The sequence below is a fragment of the Octopus sinensis genome, linkage group LG7, assembly GCF_006345805.1.
Source record: "Octopus sinensis linkage group LG7, ASM634580v1, whole genome shotgun sequence".
Taxonomy (NCBI): Eukaryota; Metazoa; Mollusca; class Cephalopoda; order Octopoda; family Octopodidae; genus Octopus; species Octopus sinensis.
In genome coordinates, this window is record NC_043003.1 from 106237552 (window position 1) to 106256572 (window position 19021).

Below are 19021 nucleotides of genomic sequence, written 5' to 3' on the forward strand. Positions count from 1 at the left end.
ACTTTGACCATTCTATCAGTTTCCTCAGACACAATGCATCCGGGGCCACGTTATTCAAGGACTTTTTCCTCAGCGTTGTCTGAGAATGTCACTTCTTGGCTCCATATACTATATACCATCCTTAAATACCTTTGCTTAGTATCTAAGTCTCTCATTTTCACACGACCATTTCTGTGTCAAACCCTCAACTCACAATCTGGCTTTCCTAAGGCAGCTACTTTCTGGAACTTCTCCATATTATGTTAACAAGATTACTTTTATCCATTTCTCCCAGCATTCCTTGTTTAGAAGTGCAGTGGGGAACTGGGCAGCCAGTTGGCAGAGTTGTCAGAGAGTCGCGTAGATTCCATTGTGGTAATTATTCCGACTCCTCTCTGCATTCTCACTTCAAATCCACAAAAAACAAATTTGCCCTTCATCCTTTCAGAGTCAGTAAATGAATTACAAAGAACGTACCGGCAGTTATTTACCCCTTTTTTTTTTACCTTCCTTTCTGACTCTCTTTTTTACTTGTTTCAGTCATTTGACTGTGGCCATGCTGGAGCACCACCTTTAGTCGAGCAAATCGACCCCGGGACTTATTCTTTTTGTAAGCCCAGTACTTATTCTATCAGTCTCTTTTTGCCGAACCGCTAAGTGACGGGGACGTAAACACACCAGCATCGGTTGCCAAGCAATGCTAGGGGGACAAACACACACACATAAATATATATATATATACATATATACGACAGGCTTCTTTCAGTTTCCGTCTACCAAATCCACTCACAAGGCATTGGTCGGCCCGGGGCTATAGCAGAAGACACTTGCCCAAGATGCCACGCAGTGGGACTGAACCCGGAACCATGTGGTTGGTTAGCAAGCTACTTACCACACAGCCTCTCCTGCGCCTGTTTCTCTTTTGGGAAGAAATCAGTTGTGGTCAGACCTGGACAGGTTCAGGCTACAGCAGGCTTAAAAGTGTCCAAGATATCCTGTATCCGTATGTCAAATGATACCCCTATGACATCATCAAGGAGTTGAGGCACCAAGGCCAGGAGACCTGTAGACACTGCCACTCCTTCTTAAAATACAAATGAAAAAGGGGAAGAGATAACCCTGTAGCTATGTGGTTCTAGTCTTGTGCAAATTGCCAAAAGTCTCAATTGCTTGTTATTGCCTCTACAAGGCCCAACATTCGAAGATCATGCTTCACCACCTTATCCCATGTTTCCCTGGGTCTACCTCTACCACAAGTTCCCTCCACTGTTAGAGATTAGCACTTCTTCACACAGCTGTCCCTGGCCATACATATCAGTGACCATACCAGCACAGTCATCTTACTTGCACACCACATCTGATGCTTCTTATGCCCAACTTTTCTCTCAAGATGCTTACACACTGTCATGCGTGCACACTGACATTGCACATTGAAAGAAATGAAGCTAGTATGCTTCACCGGTTTAATTAATTAAAATTAACCAAAATAGAATGCAATATGGAGTTGCAGATATGTCTTTAACCAAGAAGTTTCCCTTTCATACCTAGCTCCCACTTTCTTAACTCCTCAAGCACTCATGTTTATCTCATTTTCATTAGTGTGATTTACCTTCGTTAAGCGATTGGTTCTTAACTAATTAAGACTGCTATTTGGACTTCAACATCTCATAAGTTTCAGTATTTCTGAAATCTTATATTTATTTTAAAATAAAAACCTGATTAAATGTGCTTACATAGAAAGATAGATCACACCTGGTTCACGGAGACTAAATACAGAATAATAGAAAGGAAGTGTAGTGGTTATATATAGCCAGTATCAGGTGTTGATGTGGCTGCATGTATATTATTACAAGAGTGCATTAAGAGATGAAGAATAAATTCAAGACCTTTATATATATTAACTACATAAAAATATATTTTATTTATTGGTCGATGATGATACATGGAATCAAAATGTAGAATCTAGTTGAATGAAGTAATCTATGCAAGAAAGTTCAGAGATAGGAAACATAGAAATAACAGCTAAGTGGTGACTTTCAGTCATGTGGCGTAGAGAAATAGACGAACATAGCTATGATGTGAATGGCTCTAAGTCTAATCAACTAAGAAGTGAAGAGGAGGGTTAGCAAGCTGTTTTTTATTAATGGAACACTAGACATTCTAGAAACTTCCAAGAGAAAGGCTAAGCTTCTTGAATAATTAAGAAACACGTCTCATGACACAGATGCTTCGAGAATCTTAGTAAAGGGAGGTTACTCTATAATCATTCTTGCAAGCATAATCATTCTACACAAGCATAAAATATGTTTTTTTTTTGCAAATTTATTTTTACAAATCACATGGTACCAAGAAAGAATTAAAAAAAAAGGTTATATTGCAGGCATCTACAACACAGGAGTAAGAAGTTTGCTCCCCAACCACATGGTCCCAGGTTCAGTCCCATTGCATGGCACCTAGAGCAAGTGTTTTCTAATATAGCCTTAGGCCATTCAAAGCCTTCTGAGTGGATCTGGTTGATGGAAACTGAAAGAAGCCTATCACTGTCTTTGTATCTGCCCCCATCAGTTGACAACTGGTGAGTTTACATTCCCATTCCAAATTCCTGAGCAGTCCTTTCATCCAAAATATATTTATGTTTTATGAAAGGTTAGTAACAATTCATCATCATCATCATTTAATGTCCGTATTCCATGCTGGCATGGGTTGGACGGTTCGACTGAGGACTGACAAACCAGGAAGCTTCACCAAGCTCCAATCTGATCTGGCAATGTTTCAACATCATGATGCCCTTCCTAACGCCAACCACTCTGAGAGTGTAGTGGGTGCTTTCTACGTGCCACTGGTACGAGAGACAGTCAGGTGGCACTGGCATCAACCACACTTGAATGCTGATTTTCACATGCCACTGGCACTAGCATCAGTCATGTTCGAATGGTGCCTTTTATGTGCCAGTCAGGCGGCACTGGTCTCATCAAAATAGAATCTGGGAAGAGTGAAATAAAATAATGTAAAATATTTCTGGTTTTGGCCACTGCATCAACCCAGTTTTAATAATTCTTCAACAACAGATGAAGGTATGTGGCTTGGTGGTTAGGGTGGTGCTCTCACAATCACCAGACCACGATTTCAATTTCCAGACCAGGCAGTGCACTGTGTTCTTGAGCAAAACACTTCATTTCACATAGGTCCAGTCCAAATGAGTGACTTTGTGATGGACTGGCATCTGGTCCAGGGGAAATGTTGTGATATTGGTCACTTATATGCCAAAGAAACCAAATAACAGACCTCCAAGTCCTAAGAATTTAGACAACATCTACTTAAAACAGCAACAAGAAAAGGGAATCAGGCAGATAGCCATTACATGGCTGCTTTAAATGCTAGAAACACCAGCCAAATCTCCTTAAAATCACTCTTTGGAGAATTTAGTGTTAAATGCAGAGTGTTTGAAGAAAAGATGAAATAATAAGAGCTGGAAGCTTTTGATCGTAGGTTTAATCAGTCAGAACAGGCCTAGGGCTAAACAACAATAGTGAAACTGCTTGTTCTACTATCCTCTTTTGAATGAACCCTTTCGTTACCAACCCGGCTGAAACTGGTTCTGTAGTACAAATGTCTTGTTTTCATAAATTTTGAATTAAAATCTTCCACCAAACCTTAGTCACAATTTATGTTCCCAACATTAGCTTAGTGATAACTAAGATATTTAACTTAAATTCTTTGTTACATCTAAAATGGTTGAAAGAAACACAGAGCATCTCAAAATAAATACGGTAACGAAAGGGTTAAAACTTGAATTTAAAATTGGGGAAATAGAAGAAAATAAAAGTTGAAAAAAACGAGAAGGAGAAAGACAATCTAAAATTTTCTTCCATACCTGTCTCAAGATAACAAGAAGGTCATCCTGTTCAAAACTGAGTTCACCTCCTTTTGGATCACCGGTGAATTCATACAATGCTTTTGCCTGGAAGAAACAGAAAAAGAGCAGATTATATTAAGAAGTACTGCAAGTTAGAGAATGAAGTGACTTATAACGGAATTATTAGAGTGTGTTATAATTCCATTTAAAAAGGTTACTTGGGCAAAAGGTTTAACTTTGGTAAGTTAAATTTATACAGAATCAACCAATGAAAATAATTATCTGAATGCTGCAGAAGAAACTTATAACTCATATCCTTATTTTCTGGTACAAAAAAAAGTGTAAAAAAAAAATAAAATATAAAAAATAACTTTTTAGCTCACGAACTAAATGAGCTAAGATTGGTGCTCAGTTTACCAAGAACTATCATTGCATGTCTTAATTTTTATTTGTATCTGTGTGTTTCTGCTAAGCATTTTGCATACATACACAGATGCAGACGTGGTTGGCTGGTTAAGAAGCTTGCTTTGAAACTACATGGTTTCAGGTTCAGTCCCAGGGTGTGGCACCTTGGGCATATGTCCTCTAATATAGCCCTAGGTCAACCAAAGCCTAGCAAATGTAATTGAAAACTGCAAAAAGATCATCTTTTATGTGTGTCTGTGTGTGTGAGAGAGAGAGAGAGGGGGGAGTGCATGTGTGTGTGTGTGTGTGTAAATATGTACCCTTCTTTTGGACATCACATGATAACTGTAAATGAGCATCACCATCATACAAGTGGGGTTGTTTGTTTTCAGTCTTCTGTGGAATGTTTGGCCATGGAGAAGTACAACCTGGCTTGGAAATAAGCGAGGGTTGGCAACAGGAATAGCACCCAGTTGTAGAAAACCTGCTTCAACAGATTCTGTCTGACCCATGGAAAGAAGCATGGAAAAGTGGACACTAAAGGATGATGACAAAGTCATCCTTGCAACCTATTAACTTCTAACAATCAGCATCTAGCTCACATCTTTACACACAAGAAGTGTCATTCATTTAACCCAAGTTTGAAAATCAGCAGCATTTTATTTTAATTTCATCATCGTTTAATGTCCGTTTTCCATGCTAGCATGGGTTGGACGGTTTGACCGGGGTCTGGAAAGCCAGGAGGCTGCACCAGGCTCTAGTCTGATCTGGCAGTGTTTCTACAGCTGGATGCCCTTCCTAATGCCAACCACTCCGTGATACCGGCACAGGTATCACAACTACAATTTCCATTTGATATTCATTTTGATGTTGATGTACTTGACTCAATAGGTCTCCTCAAGCACAGCAGATCATGTGCCACCAACACAGGAGCCAGTCAAGGTGGCGCTGGCATCGGCCACGTCCGGATGGTGCTTTTTACGTGCCGCTGGCACAGGTATCACAACTACAATTTCCATTTGGTATTTATTTTGATGTTGATGTACTTGACTCAATAGGTCTCCTCAAGCACAGCAGGTAACCCTACGATCCAAGGTAAGCACAGCAAGTCGTTCTGCAATCCAAGGTACTTTGGATGGGCTGGTACTTTGGAAATTCCTTAATTTTTTAATTCTCCCAAATCTTTAAAATGAATAATGTACAAGTTTCTGATGCCTTTTGACAGATATTTTCATCTTATCAACTCTGCATGAATTTGAAATGTGAAACTATAACAACAATGTGGCTGCTAGCCATCTGCGACTGTGAAATATCATCGCATAAATTTAGATTCATCACAATGGGCCGAGTTTGACAAGTTGTTCGTCTACTAATTGAGGAATTTGGCAGATTCTTATCTTACTGTAATTATGAAACAACAGTGTATATCACAAAATGGATGGAATGAGATGAATGGCTGTTAGGACGATGGAGATTTGGCATGGCTGACTGGACATTCAACCTGTTTGGTGGTAGCACAGTTTCGCACTGGGAGCACACACACACAAGCATGCACACACAGAAATTATATACATATAATTGATTTTTTCGTGAATTCTCCCTATATATATCATCATCATCATCATCATCATTTAATATATATATATTTCTTTACTGCCAACAAGGGGCCAAACATAGAGGGGACAAACAAGGACAGACAAAGGGATTAAGTCGATTACCTCGACCCCAGTGCGAAACTGGTACTTTATTTATCGACCCCGAAAGGATGAAAGGCAAAGTCAACCTTGGCGGAATTTGAACTCAGAACGTAACAGCAGACGAAATACCGTTTAGCATTTCGCCCGGCGTGCTAACGTTTCTGCCAGCTCACCACCTTATATATATATATATATATATATATATATATATATATGTGTACACACATATATATGTATGTGTGTGTGTATATATATATATATATATATATATTTTACGTGCCGCTGGCACGGAAGCCTGCCTTGACTGGCTTCCATGCCGGTGGCACGTAAAATGCACCAACTAATTGTGGCTATTGTCAGCCTCGCCTGGCACCTGTGCTGGTGGTTGGCGTTAGGAAGGGCATCCAGCTGTAGAAACTCTGCCAGATCAGAATAGAGCCTGGTGCAGCCTTCTGGCTTCCCAGACCCCAGTTGAACTGTCCAACCCATGCTAGCATGAAAAACGGACATTAAACGAAGATGATGATGATTATATATATATATATATATATATATATATATATATATATATATATATTATATATATATAGAGAGAGAGAGAGAGAGAGAGAGAGAGAGAACTAGAAAGAGGGATAGAGTTAGACATTACAATTTATCAATTGAATATGATTAATATAAACACTCATTCACAAAAAGAGAAATATGCTCACACACACATACACACAAATATATATGGAGAGAGAGGGAGAGAGAGTGGGGGGGAGGGAGACATAGAGAAAAAAAACATTAAAACATATGATGCCAAATAGGTCAGTGTCAAATCAGCAATGGCAAATAAGCGCTGCCAAATTGGCTGTGCCCAAAATGTCTTGTACAGCAAAGTGATGATAATTAGCGTTTCCAAAAGTTTTGGTTATTTTCATAAAGCTTCATCTCAAAAGTATAAGCAGGCATGGCTGTGTGGTAAGAAGTTTTCTTCCCAACCACATGATTCCGAGTTCAGTCTTACTATATGGTACCTTGGGCAAGTTCTTCTACTATAGTTTCAGGCCAACAAAAGCCTTGTGGATGGATTTGGCAGGTGGAAACTGAAGGAAGCCCTTTGTGTGCGTCTGTGTGTGTGTGTGTGTGTGTGTGAGTTTGCATGTGTGTGTATGTGTGTTTCTGTCACACCATTATTTGACAACTGGTGTTGGTGTGTTTACGTCCCAATAACTTAACAGTTTGGCAAAAGAGACCAACAGAATAAATACCAGGCTTATAAAAACAAGTAATCGGGTTGATTCATTTGACTAATAATTCAATCCAGAGCCCCAGCATGGCCACAGTCAAATGAATGAAACAAGATTTTTAAAAAAAACCCCAGATATTTATGGACTTCACCACACTTTATGAATCATGGAAGTGTACAAAATAGTATATTCATCATCATTATCATCATTTAATGTTCGTTTTCCATGCAAAATTTATTTCCTATCATATATATATATATATATATATATATCATCATTGTTGTTTAACAGCCGGGGGTTGTACCAGTTTCCAATCTGATTTGACAAGGTTTCTACAGCTGGATGCACTTCCTAATGCCAACCACTCCAAGAGTGTAGTGGGTGCTTTTTACATGCCAATGACCTGACATAGGTATCAGCCACAACTACAGTCTCACTTGGCTTGAAATTTTGAATTTAGTGTACAGCCCCCCCCCCCCCCAGTACTACGTTTGCAGGCCATCAAAGGTCTGCAAACCCCAGGTTGGGAACCATTGGCCTGGTGGTTGGTTAGGGTGTTGCACTCTCAACCAAAGGACCATGGTTTCAATCCCTGCAAATAGGTAGAACATTGAGATCCTGATCTTTCCATGTTGCTCCAATCTCTCAGCTGTAAATGAGTTCCAATGATAATTTGGAAGTTAACACTGCAATGGACTGGCGTTCTATCCAGGTGGAGGATGTAATTGTCCTTCATTCAGTTTCATAAATTATCCATCTGAACCTAGGTTAATGAATTGTTCTGTGCAGTAAATCTGCACATGTGCATGCATGCATATGTAGCCTGTAAACAAAGGCTTGACCTGCTAAAATTAGCAGTTAAAACCCCATACCTTAGCCTTAACCCTTCTATTACCATATTTTGGTTGCAATACATTGCCTTAGCTTCAATAAATTTTTTAAATATTGAAGAATTTAATAAAATTGGAATGAGATGAGTGGGTGTGGCTTTTGAGTGCTGACAATTTTGCATGGTTAATTGAACATTCAGCCTGTTTTAGCAATGGTTTTTGCCATTCCAGTCAAACATGTGCAGGAATATTCACATGCAAATAGAGAGAGAGATTACAACATTAGTTGAACATAACTGACATAAATACTCATACACATTGCTAACCAACCACATGGTTCCGGGTTCAGTGCCACTGCGTGGCATCTTGGGCAAGTGTCTTCTGCTATAGCTCCGGGCCGACCAATGCCTTGTGAGTGGATTTGGTAGACGGAAACTGAAAGAAGCCTGTCGTATATATATGTATATATATATATGTATGTGTGTGTTTGTGTGTCTGTGTTTGTCCCCCTAGCATTGCTTGACAACCGATGGTTGTGTGTTTACATCCCCGTCACTTAGCGGTTCGGCAAAAGAGAATAAATACTGGGCTTACAAAGAATAAGTCCCGGGGTCGATTTGCTCGACTAAAGGCGGTGCTCCAGCATGGCCGCAGTCAAATAACTGAAACAAGTAAAAGAGAGAAAGAGAAAGAGACACATAGAGAAATTGTTTGTACCAAGATGTCTCATCCCCAAGTAAAATAATTCACTATCAATCTGGTATATAAGGCGGAAATCTGGCAAAATAGGCACCATGCAGGACAAAATACCTGGAGGCATTTCTTCTGATTTCAAATTTCAATGAAACAAGTAAATCATCATCATCGTTTAACGTCCGCTTTCCATGCTAGCATGGGTTGGACGGTTCAACTGGGGTCTGGGAAGCCGGGAGGCTGCATCAGGCCAGTCAGATCTGGCAGTGTTTCTACAGCTGGATGCCCTTTCTAACGCCAACCACTCCGAGAGTGTAGTGGGTGCTTTTTATGTGCCACCGACACAGGTGCCAGACGAGGCTGGCGAACGGCCACGCTCGGATGGTGCTCTTTACGTGCCACCGGCACGGAGGCCAGGCGAGGCTGGCACGGCCACGATCGGATGGTGTTTGTTACGTGCCACCATCACGGAGGTAAATCACGTTTCACAAACAGTTTGAAACCCAAGTTAAAGTTAATTCACCTCCACAAGTTGTCAATCCCCTTATGAAGAACATGATCACTAGATTATCTCTTTACTATCTGCTGAAAGAAATTAATATATACTAATTGCTTCAATGAAATTCCACACCTCTTCACATTCTAGCAGCTGATTTCAAAAACAGCTTGAGATTACAAAAGTATTGCTCCAGCAATTTATGCAAATATTTGTTCTCACAATAAAAATGTTGTTTGTCTTCATCATTATTTCATTCAATAAACAATTACATATTTATTGAACAAATACAAGAGATGATAGTGAAAACAATCGTGACATTACAAGTCAAAACAAAATCAAACTCGGGCTTCCTAAAGTGTTGCCATCAGACAAAATGAAATGCTAAATGTTGATGACAATTCCAATATATGTTCCCATATTTACTGACCTAAATAATGAAAGACTATGATAGAAAGCAATAGAAAATACCAGTTTTTTTTTTTAGCTTAAAATGTGAAAATGAAGGAAAAATACGAAAGATTTCCTTCAGGTTTTCATTTTCTAACCAAACTTATAAATAGGAGAATTATGTAACACACCCTAGAGATTATGAATTAATTCAATGCAAGAATTCATATAATTTGGTGGTATAGAATTACCAAGTGGAGCATAAAGAAAATTATATGATATACCACATGCCAAGGTTATCTAAAGTGGGTTCCATGAAAAAATTCTGAGATTTTCCATGTCAAGGTGCTTTAATAAAATTTTAAAATTTGATTAAAAAAATGATATTCATTATTTTAAAACTAATATCTGTTATCTTTTACTCGTTTCAGTCATTAGACTGCGACCATGCTGGAGCACTGCCTTGCGGAATATTAGTGCAATGAATCGATTCCCAACTTCCTTTTTTTTAAGCCTGATACTTATTCTATCAGTCTCTGTTGCTGAACTGCTAAGTTACAGATACTTAGACAAACAAGGCGCAGGAGTGGCTGTGTGGTAAGTAGCTTGCTAACCAGCCACATGATTCCGGGTTCAGTCCCACTGTGTGGCATCTTGGGCAAGTGTCTTCTGCTATAGCCCTGGGTCGACCAATGCCTTGTGAGTGGATTTGGTAGACAGAAACTGAAAGAAGCCTGTCGTATATATGTATATATATATATATATATATATATATATATGTATGTGTGTGTTTGTGTGTCTGTCTCCCTAGCATTGCTTGACAACTGATGCTGGTGTGTTTACGTCCCCCGTCACTTAGCGGTTTGGCAAAAGAGACCGATAGAATAAGTACTGGGCTTACATAGAATAAGTACTGGGCTTACAAAGTATAAGTCCCGGGGTCGATTTGCTCGACTAAAGGCGGTACTCCAGCATGGCCGCAGTCAAATGACTGTAACAAGTAAAAGAAAATAAAAGAAAAATAGAAAAAGAAATATCTCTCAACTTGTGTGGGATATATTTTCTCAATAGTGTTGATGATACAATGCAACAAGATGCGTAGCTTTTTTAAGATGGTGAATGAGATTTGAGAGAGGGATTTGACTGCTGTCCCTACCAGATCAAGTGACTACATTATGACTCCCTTGTTGGCTTAATAACAACACTTTTCCCCCCTTCTTACTCTTAATGTAAAATATAAATAAAATGATATTAAGTTCCTTATAAATTTTGGCAAATATTCTAAATCAACATTTCTCAAAAGTGGAGGGAGAGGCAATGCCTCTGTGAAGATAAAGACTGGCTTACTGATGCCTTTCTAGGTATCTTTTATAGTTTGGGGTAACCCACAGTTGGATAATAATAGAGAGTAGGAGTCCCTATGGATAAGATGACACGTTGAGAAGGCAATAAGCAAGGAAAGGCTAGGCATCACTGGTGCGTATAGAAAGAATTTAGTAAAGAAAAATAAACTATATTTAGAAACCAGTGCACTGATAAGGTCTTGATTAATGATCCTTTTATTCCACTAAACAAACTTGACATTACTGTTTAGTTGAGGGCTATGAACTATAAAGTAGAGGTAAGGGTCCTAGAAAACAGTCGGTGAATCAATTTTAATTTGCATTGGGAGCCAACTTCCTTCACTTACAGACAAATCCACTCTACCGCACCACACACACACACAATTATGATTTTACCAATGAATGCACCTACAAAGCAAAACATAACCAAAGAGTCTCAATCTTTAGTCATCTCGTCTGGATGAAAAGAAATAAACCTAAATAACTATAACTTATTTTTCCACCCTTTGAACAGATGTCTAAACATCATCCTACTTATTTCCCTCTTCTGTCACATATCTATAAATTCAAGATATGGAACAAACTTCATTACATGTATCAGATCCACCAAATTAGAAGTCCTATATATCAGCTGTGTAATATTAGTCATTTATTTATGAACCAAAATAAAAAGACAAATAGTTTAGATACCTAGGAAGAAACCAAGTGTAAAAATGCCAATCTTCACTTTCAAGGAATACTGAAAGAATGTTAATAGTACCAGTTCTAATTAGTTGTCTAATGAAACACTGACTAAGACTTCTTTCCCACACATTGAGTACAAAACAATTAGCTGCTGCAACAAGTTGACCAGAATCTTTCATTATCGACCGATATTATTAACTTGAGCTTTTTTTTTTCTTTGCATATATCTTTTGTTTCAGTTGTTGAACTGTGGCCATGCTGGGGCAGTGTTTTGAACAAATCAACTCCTGCACTTATTTTGTAAAGTTTGGTACTTATTCTAGAAATTCCTTTTACTGAACTGATACATTACAGGGATGTAAATAAACCAACACCAGTTGTCATACAGAAGTGGGGGAACAATCACAGATACACAAACACACACACGTGTATCATGGGCTTCCACGCAGTTTCCAGTTGGCTTGGGGCTATAGAAGACACTTGCCCAAGCTGCTGTACAGTGGGACTGAACATGAAACCGTATCATTGCAAAGTGAATTTCTTAACCACACAGCCATGCCTGTGCCAAGAGCCTCGGATTATTTTGAAATTTATTTTATGAGGGTTTAAAATGGAGTTGGCAACACTACTAAATAAAACATGGGCTACAAAGTTTGTAATTTGATACAGGCTTAAGATTCTAAAACAAGATTTATCTAAGAGAAAAGAAGACAAGAAAATCTTGTGAGGGATTTTACAGCAATTTTTAAAAATTTTTTTAATGTGTCAATTAGTAGCAATTTAAAGTTTGAATGCTTTCACACACACATTTTATATATATATATATGTATATATATATAGTAATCTCTGAACGAGGTATAAACAGTACTTCACATATATATATATATATGTATATATATATGATGAAAGCATTCAAACATATATATAAACTAAAATGTAATTAATTCTTAAGTGGTTGATATTGAAATAAAGAAATTTCCACAATAAAACATAGAAATGAATAGTATTTGATTTAGAAGAGAAAGGAAACAGTATTTCAGTCGTTAAGAGAAAGTAACCCATTTATTTCACTTGTTTTATAATAAATAAACCAATGTATAAAATGAAAATAGGATGTGCTGGAACTGCAAACTGTTTCAGCTGTAGACATATTTCTGAAGAAGTGGAGGAGGAGGAGGAGATGTGGGGGTGGGGAGGTGATGGGTGGAGAACAACACTGACAGTTGTTAATGCAAATATATCAAGCTTTCTTTTTGTTGTTGGAGAGAATACAAAACACACCAGAACAATAGCCGAAATTCAAAACACACGACTCTGCAGGTTCAGTCAGCTTCAAATGAAACCAGTCTCTAATTGCTAAATTTCTCTTCTGTACGATGGTGATAGTGATGGTAAGTGATTATGGTGGTGGTGGTGGTGGAGGATTAATATTTCTTAATAATGTTGAGTGCTTATTGATTCATGCTTCCAGAGATCTTCCAAGAGAAAAAGCAAAAATAAATAAAAATAAAATATATCAATAAAAGAAAGACAGAATTTTCTTAAGACCTAGAATTACTTTTGTGAAGAGAGAGCAAGTAATTCTAAGTTGAAAAGATATTTCCAATTCATTACAGCAACACTAACAACAACAACAACAGCTGGTTTCTTTAATTATTACCGCCATCATCATTTATTAATATAAAATAGTGAATTACAGTAAAAATTATGTTAATGAAAATGCAAAGATTTCGTCACCAACATCAGCTGAACTGTTGTTAGGTTGGCTGCTGCTGCTGCCATTGCTGCTGCTGCTGCAATGCTGCTGTTGGCAGCCTTTGATCGAACAAACCTATCACATTAAATTATTGTTATATTAACATGAGTGAATAAGTGTATGCCTATATGTCTCAAATTACCATACATCAATTTTTTTTTGTTCTGTTTCTTTTTTTTTTCTTTTTTTTTTTACTATTCTAGGCCACAGCTTAGCTCTTCTGTTCCAACAGGGTTGTGCGATGACAACAACCCAAGTTCATGGGTCATAGATTATTGCTGAGAAACAAACACAAACCATAACTAAAGTGGGATCTAGTTTTTTTCATTCACAAAACACGCTTATTGTAGAAGACAGTAAAAAATCTGAAAATTGGCTGTGATAATGTAGCATTCCAGTCTCATTGCTTTGAAGGTATGATGTTGTGGAGAAAAGAATCAGAGAATAAAGTTACAAAGGGCTTAAAAATTGAGAAAAATAGGTATTTTTGGCCAATAGCAAGATAAATTTTCTGCGTTTAGCAGAGCGCTGTCAACTTTAAGGTTGTACCCTGTGAAATGTAGTGTATGCTAAACATGTTGCTCACTGCCCTAATAATAATAGGCTATAGTAGAAGACACTTGCCCAAGGTGCCATGCAATGGGACTGAACCCAGATCCATCATCATCATCATCATTTAACATCTGTTTTCCATGCTACCATGGGTTGGACGGTTTGACCATGGTCTGGGAAGCTAGGAGGCTGCACCAGGCTCCAGTCTGATCTGGCAGTGTTTCTACAGCTGGATGCCCTTCCTATTGCCAACCACTCCAGGAGAGTAGTGGGTGCTTTTTACGTGCCACCGGCACAGGGAAGGCTGGCATCGGCCACATTCGGATGGTGCTTTTTACGTGCCACTGGCACGGGTAACATAACTACAATTTCCATTTGATTTTCATTTCGATGTTGATGTACTTGACTCAATAGATCTCCTCAAGCACAGCAGGTCGCCCTATGATCCAGGTACTTTTGAATGGGTTGGGGCTGGTTATGCGAAACTTGTGTAGGATATGGCCATGAACTCACTTTATTTGCTGGGTCTTCATAGTTACAGCATATCTCCAGAGGTCTTGGTCTTTCATCATTGCCTCTGTGAGGCCCAACGTTCGATGGTCATGCTTGATCACCTCATCCTATGTCTTCCTGGGTCTACCTCTACTCCGGATTCCTTCAACTGTTTGGGAGTGGCACTTCTTCACACATCTCTCCTCATCCATCCATAGTACATGACCATACCAGCGCAAATGTCTCTCTTGCACACCACATCTGATGCTTCTTATGTCCAACAGTTCTCTCAGGGTGCTTACACTTTGTCGTGTGTGCACACTGACATTATACATCCAGTGGATCATGCTAGCTTCATTTCTTTCAAGTCTACGCATGTCCTCCACAGTCCCAGCCCATGTTTCACTACCGTGAAGCATGGCAGTTCACACTCATGTATCATACAATCTACCTTTCACTCTAAGCGAAAGACCCTTTGTCACCAGTAGGGGTAGAAGCTTTCTAAACTTTGCCCAGGCTATTTGTATTCTAGTGGTGACACTCTCTGAGCATTCACCTCCACTACTAATTTGGTCACCTAGGTAGTGGAAACTATCAACTACTTCTAGTTTCTCCCCCTGAAGTGTGATGGAATTTGTTTTCAGTAGTGTTTATTACCACTGTGCATTTGCTGCACACAAAAGCTATCTTCTCAGTTAATCTTCCTTTGATGTTACTGCACCTCTTATGTGTCCATAGCTTACACTGGGTACATCTTATGAAGGTTCTACCCACACCTTTTCTAAAGATCAAGCAGGGACACCTACCTGAGTGGGGGCAGTGTGATGTATTCGCCTTCCTACTTACTAGGACTTTGGTCTTTACTACATTGACTCTAAGGCCTTTTGATTCTAAACCTTGCTTCCACACACGGAATTTCGTTTCTAGTTCTGGTAGTGATTCTGCTATGAGGGCCAGGTCATCAGCATAGAGAAGCTCCCAGGGGCAACCCGTCTTGAATTCCTCTGTTATTGTCTGGAGGACTATGATGAATAAAAAGGGACTGAAGGCTGAACCTTAGTGGATCCCTACTTCTATCCAGAATTGCCACACAGCCACTCCTGCGCCTATAATTTCTGCAGAAGTTTTTTTTTTTTTTTAATATGTATTTGTAGTAAAACAAATTCTTCTCATTGAGGGTGGTCAGCCAGCAAAATTCATAACTAATAGGACAAAATGTTTAGTGACATTTCTTCTGGGTTTTTTATGCTCAAAGTTCAAAGACAATTTCATCCTTCCAAGGTCAATAAAAGAGTACCAGTCAAGCACTGGAGTTGATGTAAACAACTTCCCCCTCCCCTCAAAAATTGTTGGCCCTGTGCCAAAATTTGAAACCAATGTTAATAGTATTTATTATTATTATTATTATTATTATTATTAGTAGTAGTAGTAGTATTAGTAGTAGTAGTAGGGCAGTGAGCAACATGTTTAGCATATTTCTTCTTGTTTTGTAGGTTCAAATACTGCTATGGTCAACTTTGTGTTCTTCAGTGTTCTATAAAACAAGTTCCAGTCAAGTATGGAGGTCAATCAGTCAACTAACTCCCATCCTTAAAATTGCTGGCCTTGTGCCAAAATTTGAAATCATAATTATTACTAGCTGCATCCATATATGTCACCTCTACAACATTCTTACATTTCATATTCAAAAAATTATTTCCATTCTTACGAAATGGATCGCATTGAAAGCATCATTTCAAAGCAGACCAACACAGGAAACGCAACAATACTTTCTGGTGAGTCCATTACTTTGAGATAAATTCTTGTAATAGACTTTTGGTGAAATAAAATGTTCACGATGAAATTTTACTGTAGCTAGATCCAGTTCAAACATCATCCCCGTCCTTTTTGGCAGTTCATGGATCAGAGTGGATCAAATGAAAAGCAACAGCTGACTTTATTTATTAAACACGAAGGCAATAATTTAATATTATGTGATTTTCTTATATAAACAAATTCTTTTATTCTTCTACTTGTTTCAGTCATTTGACTGCGACCATGCTGGAGCACCCCCTTTCATCGAACAAATCGACCCCTGGACTTAGAATAAGTACTAGGCTTACAGAGACTATCAGTCCCTTTTGTCGAACTGCTAAGTTACAGGGACGTAAATACACCAACATCAGTTGTCAAGTGATGCTAGATGGACAAACACAGACACACTAAGATATACACACACACACATATATATATATATATATGACAAGCTTCTTTCAGTTTCCATCTACTAAATCCACTCACAAGACTTTGGTCAGCCCGAGGCTACAGTAGGAGACACTTGCCCAAGGTGCCATGCAATGGGGCCGAACCTGGAACCATGTGGATGGGAAGTGAGCTTCTTACCACACAGCGACATTCACAAACACAATCCTTAAGTAATTGTAAAGTAAATAGGAACATGGGCACAGGAGTGGCTGTGTGGTAAGTAGCTTGCTAACCAACCACATGATCCCAGGTTCAGTCCCACTGCATGGCATGTTGGGCAAGTGTCTTCTACTATAGCCCCGGGCTGACCAAAGCCATGTGAGTAGATTTGGTAGACGGGAAATGAAAAAAGCCCATATTATATATATATATACATATATATATATATACATATAAATATATTATTCAAAGGAATTCCAACTCTGTCTATGTTTTATTGTCTTATTTATATTCTTTATATTATTAATGTAGAATACAAAATATATAAATAAAAATAATATATATAGTAAAATGAATTGAAGTATTGATTGTCTTATTGAATAGATGAAATATCTTTATATATAAAAGTGAAGTTGTGTGTCTGTCTCCTACGATTTAGATTCCTAACTACTCCCACATTTTGCGGTGCAGTGTAACCAAAAGTGGGTATCTTATAGTCGTGATTCATATCGAGCCCTTCTGGGTATTAGCGCGCGTCTACAATGAGTCTACAATTTAAAAAAAAATTTACCATCATTTTTTCCCATTTTAATGCATTTTTTCGTTATTATATAAGGGAAGTAACTCTCTAAAAATGTCTACAATGAGTCAACGATTTAAAAAAAAATTTACCATAATTTTTTTTCCCATTTTTAATGCATTTTTTTGCTATTTTTTGGCTATAACTCTCTAAAAATGCTTATATAGTTATTTCCCTTACAAACCCGAGCAACGCCGGGCAATACTGCTAGTAAAATATATAGTATAAATAGTATATATAGTAAAATGAAATGAAGTATTGATTGTCTTATTGAATACATGAAATATTGAATATAAAATAGTCAGAGACTAGTATACTTTCTTGCATTAAAGCAGTCTTCAAGGTCCCAGGTTGTGACAGGAGTGTCCCAGGTTGTGACATATATATATATATATATATATATGTATGTGTGTATGTTTGTGTGTTTCCCCGCCATCGCTTGACAACTGATGCTGGTGTGTTTATGTCCCCATAACTTAGCAGTTCAGCAAAAGAGACCAACAGAATAAGTACTAGGCTTACAAGGGTTCAATTTGTTCAACTAAAGGCAGTGCTCCAGTATGGCCATAGTCAAAATGACTGAAACAAGTAAAAGAATAGTTACAGATACACTAAAACCAGAATGTAACGGCAGACGAAATACGGCTACGCATTTCGCCCGGCGTGCTAACGTTTCTGCCAGCTCGCCACTGACATACCACTACGCATTTTGTCTGGTGAGTTAATGGTTCTGCTAGCCTGCTCTTTTAATATAATAAGCCATTCTCCTATAGGTACAAGGCCTGAAATTTTGGGTGGTGGTAAGAGGGTTGCTATTTAATTACATTGACCACAATATGCAATTGTTATTTAATTGACCTCAAAAAAATGAAAGGCAAAGTTGACCTCTGGAATTTGAATTGAGAACATAAAGACAGGTGAATGTAGTAATGGTTTCAGCTTTGGCATAAGGCAGCAAGCTGGCAGAAACGTTAGCACGCCGGGCAAAATGCGTAGCCGTATTTCGTCTGCCGTTGCATTCTGAGTTCAAATTCCGCCGAGGTCAATTTTGCCTTTCATCCTTTCGGGGTCGATTAATTAAGTACCAGTTACGCACTGGGGTCGATGTAATCGACTTAATCCGTGTGTCTGTCCTTGTTTGTCCCCTCTGTGTTTAGCCCCTTGTGGGTAGTAAAAGAAATAGGTTTCAGTTTTGGCACAAGCCCAGCAATTTTAGGGGCTGAGGATTGGTCAGTTAATCAACCCAGCAACTGAGAATGATAAAGTAAAGATTTCTATCGTATATAATGATCCAATGTGATTATAAAACTGAACAGCAGAGGCCAGATATAAATAAATTAAAAAAAAGGTGAGAAAACCAGTCTAATCATAGGTATTGCATTTCTTGGTGTTGATGGAGTATTAGAAGAATGGAAAGTGGTCGTGTAGGATGATTTGAAGTGGGAGATTAGAAATAAAAAGAAACTGTGGTCGTTGAAGGTAGATGTTGTGCCTGTTGTTGTGGATCCTTAGGTACTTATAGCACCCAGCTCACAAACTGGATTGAAAAGAGAGGAGCAAATCTGAAGAAAGAGCATCTACAAGAAACGGTTTTGCTTGAAACTTCCCAAATCTTTTTGGTTGCGGACTGTCG

At 38.4% G+C, this 19021-nt stretch overlaps 1 protein-coding gene across 2 annotated transcripts in view; it reads right to left on the reverse strand.

The window, feature by feature from the left end:
* The window catches only part of LOC115214322 (sorting nexin-33), a 198411-nt gene that overhangs the window by 59482 nt on the left and 119908 nt on the right, over positions 1 to 19021 (reverse strand). For both annotated transcript variants that reach the window (XM_036505074.1, XM_029783502.2), the window contains exon 2: positions 3854 to 3940. In XM_036505074.1, coding sequence (XP_036360967.1) covers positions 3854 to 3940 — 87 coding nt within the window. The remainder of the gene's footprint in view (positions 1 to 3853; positions 3941 to 19021) is intronic.